The 10,142-nt window shown below is 37.5% G+C and overlaps 1 protein-coding gene across 1 annotated transcript; it reads left to right on the forward strand.

Annotated features, from left to right (window-relative positions):
- The first annotated feature begins 242 nt into the window (after nucleotides 1-242).
- On the forward strand, nucleotides 243-9,739 carry LOC110446231 (T-cell activation inhibitor, mitochondrial-like). The gene is made up of 9 exons (XM_021491271.1): nucleotides 243-356; nucleotides 2,288-2,420; nucleotides 2,741-2,855; nucleotides 3,701-3,920; nucleotides 4,522-4,745; nucleotides 5,663-5,754; nucleotides 7,139-7,374; nucleotides 7,849-7,980; nucleotides 9,409-9,739. Exons 1-9 carry the CDS (start codon nucleotides 298-300, stop codon nucleotides 9,647-9,649), a joined length of 1,452 nt encoding a protein of 483 aa, XP_021346946.1. The 5' UTR covers nucleotides 243-297; the 3' UTR covers nucleotides 9,650-9,739.
- Nucleotides 9,740-10,142: the final 403 nt, after the last annotated feature.

Consider the following 10,142-nt stretch of genomic DNA (forward strand, 5'->3'; position numbering starts at 1 on the left):
TATTCCATATATACATAGGGCCAATTTTACCTTGGGCCGATTTCACTTGGGTAAATCGAGGCCGTTTTTACCTTGGGCCGATTTCACTTGGGTAAATCGAGGCCGTTTTTACCTTGGGCCGATATGACCATAAATCGTCTGACGCTTGACTAGCAGTTGTGTCGGTTTTCAGTCTTACCCCATCCCGTTCCCTGAGCGTTTCATCATCATTTACGACCGTTTAGTACTACGTAAATAAAACATGTCTGCTCCCTCCTTCAGTTGAAGGTTGTGTGCAAGTTCTCTGGCGAGTAAGGGATGCATAAGCTCTATTCCAACTGTTTAAGAGTCGCGGGGAGTTTGCAAACACTCAACAGGTACAGTAACATTCAGTTATGAAAAACACAATAAATGAAAAGTGTATCTTACTGTTGCAGACGAAAAACTTGTTTCACTTGCATTGTTTACAAACTACTCCGCCACAGGTGCCCTACATATAGTAAACATCCCCGTATGTCATTCACGTGCAGTCTTTCTTTATTTATATTTTCACGTTTGGCCACAGATTTGTCAAAATAAAAATAATTTTGACGTCCAAATCATCTGATAGAACTAGCAATGTAGGCCTAGCTCAGATTGGTCTTAATTTGATGTCGGAGCACCATTGCACAGGCGGTTGGGATATTTACCGAAATGGACCGGAATGGAGTTAAATAAATTGGCATTATTTCAAGAGAATGGACCTAATATGCATTATTTATCACCAACTTGTATCGGGTCATATGTAAAATATTGGACGTTTATTTTCTTTAAATCTACACAGGAGCCTGGTAAAAGTTTTGTCAAAAATTAATAATAACAGTAATACAAAAAAACACCTAAGCTTATAATGTGATTTTTTTTTGTATAACTGTTATAATTTTTTTTTGACAGAATATTGTCAGGCTCCTGTGACCATTGTAACTATCAATTAACTGGTATAGTCTAAATATTATTTTCACTATATAGAACCTTATACTTCACCTATAAGAATGTAACAAATGTAGTTAGCTATTTGTACTATGAACTCTTTGGTGCCACATGACCCAAATAATCTCAGGGTTAGTTTAGTTTAGCAGTTACATGGATATATCATCGTCATATATGATTCGATCTGCAGGTTATATATTTTGCACAGCCATTCTATTAAGCTGACGTATCTGACCTGTATGACCGTACCCTGCAATAGGATGTTTGCACATCCTCTGTAAACTGACAATAATATATATAGTTACCAGCAGTTCGTCTGGAAAACATATTACCATAGTTTATAACTCATTTAAAAACACACATTTAAATAAAGTACAGTTTTGCGGAATAAACTTTTCATTTTGCTCAAAATGAACAAACCTGAAAAATCAGTCATATATTTTAACTCATGTATACTCAGTCTGTTAAATTTTGTTGTCTGAAGCAAATGAGGCCACACCAGCTGCTTGCCAATATTTTCCGCTGCTGAAACCCAAAGGAGATATTCTTACATCGGTGGACACTATTTGCAATAAAAGTCCATCTTGATTTGCCTTGAACTTCTAATTTTAATACATTTTGTATAAAAAACAACCAAATAAAAATAATTTAGCATCAAAGAAAAACAGGTATATCGCAATGTGACAAAATTGTTTAAAACTTTATGAATCGCTTGACTATGCAGACATTTCACCCATCAATACAGAGTGTACTAATACACACTGTGTGGAATAGTGTCCTGATGTCCTGATGTCTTATTGTAGATATAATGCCATATATCAGTCAAGAGGCAAAACTATTTCTCAGGAAAGTACCCATTGAAGTAGCTGTTACCTGATGCTACACTGTAACATTATAGCTATAGTGTATTTACATATACAGTGTTTTTTTCTGGGGACTTTTTGGGGCAGATAATGGGCCCCATTCCCAATTGAAACTATTTCATATTTATGCCTAATTTCCAAATTTGCAGTTTACTCCTGAAGATTTTCTTTACGATTTAATTTAAACGTAGTATATTTTCTTCCCAAAATGAAACAAAAAATGCTCCCATCTCAAATTAACCAGAAAAAACCCTGGTACATAATATCAGAAATAGCTGCATCCCTCTTATCTTGCTATATTGTAAAATATGTGTATTGATTAGGTGGTCTTACAAGCGTCAGCTGTAGGGAATTTCCTATTTTAGCTCGGCGGTAGAGCATCACCCTGAAGAGCCAAGGGTTGCGGGTTCGAGCCCAAGCGACGGCACTTTCTTTATCACTTTTCCTCATCCAACTACAATATTATGTACTTGTAGGAACATCTTACAGTTGACTGAGAGTGTGAAAACCCTTAATCGCTGCCTCAGTATCAACGAAACGGCCACAGCATTACGTCCGTTCTATTTTGTCGTCCATCCCGACCTGTTTGGCCAGCATCCGAAGGAACGGGTAAGGTGATGATGGAAAAAAAAGTTGACGTGAATGAACATAAATCTAGCCAGGCTCCTTCCAAAAAAAAAAAAAAAGTTGAAATTAAAATTTGGCTCAGAACGAAATTTCAGATATTTGTTTTTGTTTTAATCTGTAGGAAGTCTTAAGAAATCCAGTTCACGAGGAAATGAAAACATGTGGAATATTCCTATAAATTTCAAATTTGAAGTGGATTTAATTAATAACAGTTAAAGATATATTGTGTGGAATGGAAGGGGGGGGGGGGGATTCCAAATTTGAGCTTTACCTCTTTTACAAAGCCATGTGTATATTTTCAGAAAGTAAATGAAGAGTCACTGAAGAGGCTACATGAGTACCTGACATCATTACGGAAGACAGGAACTGCAACGCCCACAGAGCTGGTATTCTTTGTACGACCACAACAGAATGAAGGTAAGCTAGACCGATAGACTGACACCTTGTTTGAAATCAAACTTATCTATCTTTTTCACTTACCAGTATATACACTGTATACCAGGAAACTCTTGCCCATTTAAATGTTCACCCTTCCCTGGTAAATCAATCAAATAAATTAGAGAAAGATCCCCTTGAAACCATGCAAGGACCAATAAGTTCACATGTATGTTAAAGTTCATCTTCTGTGTTGCAGGAGGATATTTTTTTATATAGAGAGCCCTCTTGAAATTAATAATAAAAAAAAAATCATATAAAAAGAAAACTAGCAACTCCTGAAACCTGGTATCACTGTAGGGTAGCGCACCTGACTTTAACTAAGGCGGCAAGGGTTTGATTCCCCAATCAGACAGGAAAAGGTATGGGTCACCTGACCGACAACATGGGTTTTCTGCAGGTACTTTAGTTTCTTCTCACGTTAAAGCCCCCCCCNCCCCCCTCACACACCCCACACACCCTCCGCCGCACTAACATTTTTCGTATTGCAGAGTTATCTGCTCCTGTGAGCAGGTATTGATTGTTATGTCATTAGTTTGTTTGAGAAAATTGAACGTTTTCTCAAAAATTAATGACGTTACTCTCATAAACAAATGACGTAACAATCAATACCTGCTCACAAGAGCAGATAACTCTGCAATACGAAAAGACAGAATTGGCAAACAAAAGTGATAAATAATATAAGTTGTGAAAAATTGTTTCATAATTGTTTTAGAATAAATAAAGATTATAAAGATTAAATTTATATATAAGAATCTTGATGTCCATAGAATATATTCTCATTTAGCCTGGTTCCCAACATTGTTCTGCTGTTGCTGAATTTTCAGATTTAAGCAGTGTTAAAGTAAATCTGCAGTCTGAGAGTCTGAGGTCAACAGTTACATCTGTCCTTTCCTCTGTTCATCTCCCTCTGGACTTCGTTCAAAATATCCCCAAAAAACGTTACAGACGTGTTGACATTCGTTGGGACCCGACCTACTACCACGTCACAGGACAGAAGAACCCCTACAAGGAATACTACAAAAGAAAAAAGGAATGGACATTACTGTAAGTTTTCCAATTCCTAAACTCAATTTTGGATAAGATAGCTGTCCCTCTCAATTCAATTTATGAGTTGAGTTTATACATCCCGCCAAATTGAACTTGGATGAACTGCTATCCCTCGATCCTAACCCAAATCATATCTGTCCCTTATCTTGCCCATCTCAAATAAATAAAAATATGAGTACCTAGGTATTTGGATTGAAAGTGATGATCACAAAACATAAAAAATAAAAAATAAAAAATAAAAAACGATAAATAAATAAAATATTTATGAATTTTCAGATATTTCTGGAAATTCAGAATAAGCATTAGCAACTTAAATTGTTAAGCTAATTATAATTAGCCTTTAGTTTGTGTATACCTTAATGGCACTCCTCTTTTTTGTATGTCCATGTCATAACTTATTTCTAGGTTAATAAAACTTTATGAATAATCTCATTGAAAATTTCCTGGTAGACAGAAGTTTATAAATAGACATGAAATTTTCAAGTTTCTGAACATTTTCTTTCCCAAAATTGATTGATTTTCAATTTTACAGAAAATTATATATACTAGCATTTAAAATTTTAGGTTGATTGGGGTTTTACTTGCCTTTGTTGAACAGAGATTGGTTGCAGAAAAACTCCAACAAAGCTGTTGCTAAGCAACTATTGTGCCACCAAATTCAGCAGGAAATAGCTGCTATAGAGCGGGAAGTTATCCCTGGGATAGGACTGAAGAAGCTCGTCTGGAAAAATGATTGGGGCAGTATCCACTGTCTGGCCTCTCTGAAATCTTTTCACCGAATGTTTCAGGAACATCCAGCCAAAACTCGCCATGCCCTCAAAGGTAGGAAGTTTACATAAAAATACTGTATATTGGTATAATTCTTGTGGCAGATTTTAATTGAAAAAAAGGATAATGGTTGCCTTCTAGCTTGGCACTAGAGGAAATTTCCCTTAAGCTCAGTGGTAGAGTGTTGGAGTAGGATCGCAGGTTCGATCTCCAGTGGAAGCATATTACTCTCTTTCCTGTTACATTCTCCAGGATTTTAATTTCGCTATATTTGCTATCGTCATAGATTGCAAAAAAAAGATTTTTTACAAACAAAAATGCCTAGACGTGTTTATACCTGTGTACTGCTGAAAAACTCAGTCATCTGAACTTGAGCCAGTTGTCCGTAGTGTGGCAGTGTTAATACCAGTTTGATTTGAAACCCTACCTTACCTAATAGTAATTCAAACTCACATGTAAATTGTGCATATCCTTGACTGCAGTTATCGGGTGCTATCTTTCTACATACAGACTGGTATTCATTGACTACACAATTTTGACAAGGTGGTGTTGCGCGAAATTTAATTCCTGTAAAATAGTCCTGATCGGGACAACCCCAAAACATTATCCCCACAACAACGTTAAAGTATATAGTTTGGATGAAAAGAGCAAATACATAACAATTCTTTTATGACCTGTCTGCTCCAAGAACATTTTTAAACATCTGAACTCCTATACCAAAATAAAATTTGTGCCTACCAGCTCACCAGGATTGAAACAGTCAAATGCTCTAAACTTCCAATTAATACCGGACATTGATCGACCATATAGATTTCACAAACTATTGTTTTCATTGACCACTTTAATAAAGACTGAGGGGGGAGTACCATGTCTTATAATAACTTCCATAACTCAAATGTGATATAAAACTTAAAACTAAACATGTAAAAATTGTTGATGAAAGTACCGGTGATGGTTTTATTTTCCTGTAGATAAAACGCTGGTGTTCAGTAAGAAGACCGGGGTCTCTGCACAAGGAGATGTTATACTGAGTATGGAGGCCGTACCCTCAGACTGGCTGAAGGTTTGTACATACTACATGATAGAGATCATCTTAAATAGTACACACTACACCCTGGTATAAATATAGCGGTTGCCAGGATCCGATCCCCGAAGTCGTCGTACGCAATGGAATATTCAGAGAAAGTGTTTTTCTCCTGCTGGAGTATAAAATGGTCTGGGGTGGATGTTGCGGCATCTGTGCTGTAGCATTCAAGTGATGTGGCACTATAAATGAGTGGCTTAAATATTCTAGATAGATAGGGCGCTATATCAAATGGTGTATATCTTTGTATATTATTATAGCTATATTCCATATGTCCAATATGCTGGGTGCTGTGCCCAACGCTATCTGCCCTGTGATCAACCGCTCATTTATATCCTATTTTAAAAGTCAATATTTCCTTTCATCCTCCAATGTTGAATTTAACATTTCATATATCAATACTGGACCAAGAACTATATAAATACATAGTTGATATAACAAGTCATCATAATATGTTGATGAACACATAAAAAGATTTTTGATGTTTTACTTCTCTTTCTGATTGAAAGATGCAACCCAGGGCTCATAGCTGTGCACCTGGTGCTAAAATATTTCTGGGTAGGTCCCTGAATCGGTACTCTAAAACTAATTTACAGTGACCTTCACTTCTAGGTCAAAGTTGAAGTTAGTGCCAATTAAATGCACATTTTGGCTTTTAAGGAGAGAAATGTTTTCGTTCACAAAAAAAAAATTCTAGTCCTGAAATCTACTCTGATGTTCCTGGAAATATTTGCCACGGCTTATTAACTTTCGCCTTTTTTGCCTTTCTTAATTAGCATGACTGCAAAGATTAGCACACAGCATACAATATTATAGTTAGTGTTGTGAAGGGCACAATTAACTCTTGTCGAATACAAATTTTCACAGTGAAGGATGGACATGTGACTGGGTGAGAGTTTCGCAGTACAGATTTACCTCTCTTTGTTACACAAACCCTCATGTCAACCCAGTATGAGTCAATCATTGTACATGTATAATGCAACTTTTTTTATAATGGTTTTATTTTTCATTACATATACATACATAAATAGGACATTCACGCAGTCTCACATATACACACTCGGACATTCACGCATTCTCACAATCATTTTCATTGTCATCATAATATCATCATCATCAACATCAGAATCATCAGCATCAGCATCAACAATATCATCATCATCATCATCATCATCATCATCATCATTCATCTTTATCATGTATAATGTAACTTGGTAGATTCCCATCAAGGTTCCATTGACCATGGCAGTTTGTTTCAATGAAATCATCTTCATTTATCTTCATTACCCTGTTGACACCTTGTTATTTCTTTGAGGTCTGAACGACTTTCACAAAAGTAGCGTTTTCCGGTATATTTTTGCAGATGCTGTCCCTCGTTGATGCCTACGATGGTATGGTAAACAGGTTACCTTTTATGGAAAGTAAGTTATCGGGACTTCTTGCCGACATCCGTGTCACGTGTCCCGACAGACTTATCATGGCTGAGGAGTATGAACTCCTTCTGAACCAGATTCTCAATATTCTCCGTCATAGTCAGGCGGAGGTGAATCATTATTTATGGGATGGAGATCTCTCTCATTTACAGCTGATAGTGGAGGGGTAAGTGATACTTAATGTATAGGTGATTCTCGATACTTCAGGGGTTTTGCTCACTTTCGCTCTCTGCACCCCTGGACTATGTCATAGCAAAGTTCAAGGCTCAGCGTGTACCACCTTGTGGATAAGAAAAGAAGTTGTGTGCCTTCAATTTTGCTATGACATATTCCAGGGGTGCAGAGAGCGAAAAGTGAACGTAACCCCTGGAGTATCGAGGATGAATGATGAGGAAATAGTGCTTATACTTTGTACAATGAACCATACATTTACAATAAATATCACTGCAATGCATCGGACAGGAATCCTTACAACAAATGAATTCAAAACAAAATGTATATGCTTTCAAAAATTATTGTAGAAGTCTGTGATTTTAAAACTCAATTTTTTACATAAAGTATATATGCTGAGTATGTTTGTTAAAACTGATTAACTACATCATTATATATCTTAACATGTTTATTAATTAATCTTTTGTAGAGGTGAGGCCCCCCTGACATTGTCCAGTAGTGGTCAATTCATCGTGCCAGCTACAGTACCGGGCTCCATGATTGTGAAGTTTATAGCTGACAACAAGGAAATGGCCTTCACCGTTATCCAAGATATGGAATTGTTAGTATGAGTTTTAGGTATCATATATAGCTGTACAAAATATTAAGGACGTATTGAACGTGTTGCACAATTTCAAGATTAACTGGTCCCTTTGTCAAGCTATGACTAAGTGGAACTATGTGACGAAATTGTAGTGGCAGATCCAGAGGGTTTTTTTTAGGCTTCAAGACCCCCCCCTCCCAACCTGAGAATTTTCTTAAAAAATCATGTATTTTCACCATTTTCCTCAATTTTTCCACACATGGAAACACCCCCCCCCCCTGGAAATTTGGAAACCTCCCAGATAGGTCTCTGGATCCACCACTGTATATTACATATGGCACTCGGACCTGGAACGCTACACCTATCGATAGAGAGAGTATACACACTGTATCAAATAGGTTACTGGTAAGATGTTGATCTAGCCCCCTCTCCTGTTAGCTCCCGATACTGACCTAACAGGAGAAATGGCTAGATCTACATTATTCTTTGTCATCAGACAGTTATTCTAAAACCCTTTACAGGTATATTCAGTTTAAACCTCAGAATTTTCTACCGTACATAAATATTGTGTCAAGTTATTTATTGTTAGTTTAGCTAGTCAGCTTTAAATATCAAGACCAAGGCCTCAGTTTCACAAACAACTTCAAGGGCTTGAGAGCTTCCCAAAGTCGAGTGATAATATATAAATTGCCCCCCCCCCGGATCACAAAATGGTAACTCTAACCAATTATGCTACCTGATAAGCATAATTCCTGGTCCAGTTCCACAACAGTTAAATATAAAGAAAAATTAAGGGGAGGTTACTGTTGGTATGACAAACTACAGTGGCATTCTGTAAATATTTAAGGATCCTCGTACCATTGCCAAAAACTGTAACTTAGTACTGGAAACTGTTTTTACCGGCATTGATCACAGCTTTGATAAATCATTTCAGAAAACAAAACCATACCTTGCAGGACTTTTATGAGATTTACAATAAAGATGAAATAAACAAGATATAATGAACAACAATGTTCTGACCGTAAAAAATCAACAAGGGGCTAGACCCAGATTTGAACCCTTAACTTCAGACTGCTGTACTTTTGCTCTAGATGATTGAGCTAGCTACCAGGTAGTTGGAAGTGTCCAAATGGAGGTTAAGGGGAGATAACTGTATATGAGAAAAAAAACACAGTGTAGTGGGACATAGATCTTTAACCTGCAGTGGAAAAAGAGATCTTTCCTAGATCATAATATAATGTGACCTGGTGCTGAATCTGTGTCTTACACATGTTGAAATAGTATGGTGGGCATGGGTACCATACATCTATCTGTCAAAATGTCTCAGTCTGGTGTCAGAGCCAGAGGAATCTGGTGTCGGGGCTAGAGAAAACTCGGGCTAATGTAGAAACAACAACAATTTTCTATCAAATATTGTCATGCACTCTTGACATTTTTTTCTTGAAGGTTGATGAGAATGGAGGATGTAGTGCAAGAACAATGCAAGGACCGCCTCCAACTGACCTCAATTAGCCGAGACGAGAGTGTGACCCCAAAACAGATGATCTCGTGTTGTGAGAGACTTTTAGAGGACGCAGTGTATCTGTCGGCACTGTCCGGGGGCAGTGTCCGTGTCTCCAACTATTATGCAGTCATGAAGGATGGGGGCATTTCGATACCCTGGAACTGGAAAAGTGATATATCATAGCATTACATTTAACAAATAACTTTATTTAGATATTAGGAAAGATTATTTGAATATTTACATTCAATTAAAGTTTGTTTGTTCCCATTTTTTATTAGCTCACCTGGCCCGAAGGGCCAAGTGAGCTTATCCCATGGTGCAGCGTCCGGCGACCGGCGTCCGTCAACTTTTTCCTTTAAAATGCTACTTGTCCTGAATGGCTCGGGGGGTTTTGACCAAATTTGGTCAGGAGCATCATTGGCCAAAGGGTTCTCATTTTTGTATAAACGGAGGGTATAACCCCCCTGGGGACAGAGGGGCGGGGCCAAATAGGGGGAAAATAGGTAAATCTTTAAAAGTCTTCCTCTTCTCAACCAATAGAAGGATGTTGACCAAATTTGTCCTAGAGCATCTTTGGACAAAGGAGACTCAAGTTTGTATAAACGGAGGGTGTGGCCTCTTTGGGGGCAGAGGGGCGGGGCCAAATAGGGGAAGTAGAGGATTTTTTCTCTCCTAC

This window comes from Mizuhopecten yessoensis, unplaced genomic scaffold (genome assembly GCF_002113885.1).
Source record: "Mizuhopecten yessoensis strain PY_sf001 unplaced genomic scaffold, ASM211388v2 scaffold2663, whole genome shotgun sequence".
Classification (NCBI taxonomy): domain Eukaryota; kingdom Metazoa; phylum Mollusca; class Bivalvia; order Pectinida; family Pectinidae; genus Mizuhopecten; species Mizuhopecten yessoensis.

Excerpts from the sequence above, each read along its gene's own strand:
- LOC110446231 (XM_021491271.1), top strand. The coding sequence starts at position 298 with ATGCATAAGCTCTATTCCAACTGTTTAAGAGTCGCGGGGAGTTTGCAA. Across the intron at positions 357-2,287 it reads AGTTTGCAAACACTCAACAG|GAACATCTTACAGTTGACTG; the intron begins GTACAGTAACAT and ends ATGTACTTGTAG. Across the intron at positions 3,921-4,521 it reads AAAAAGGAATGGACATTACT|AGATTGGTTGCAGAAAAACT; the intron begins GTAAGTTTTCCA and ends TTTGTTGAACAG.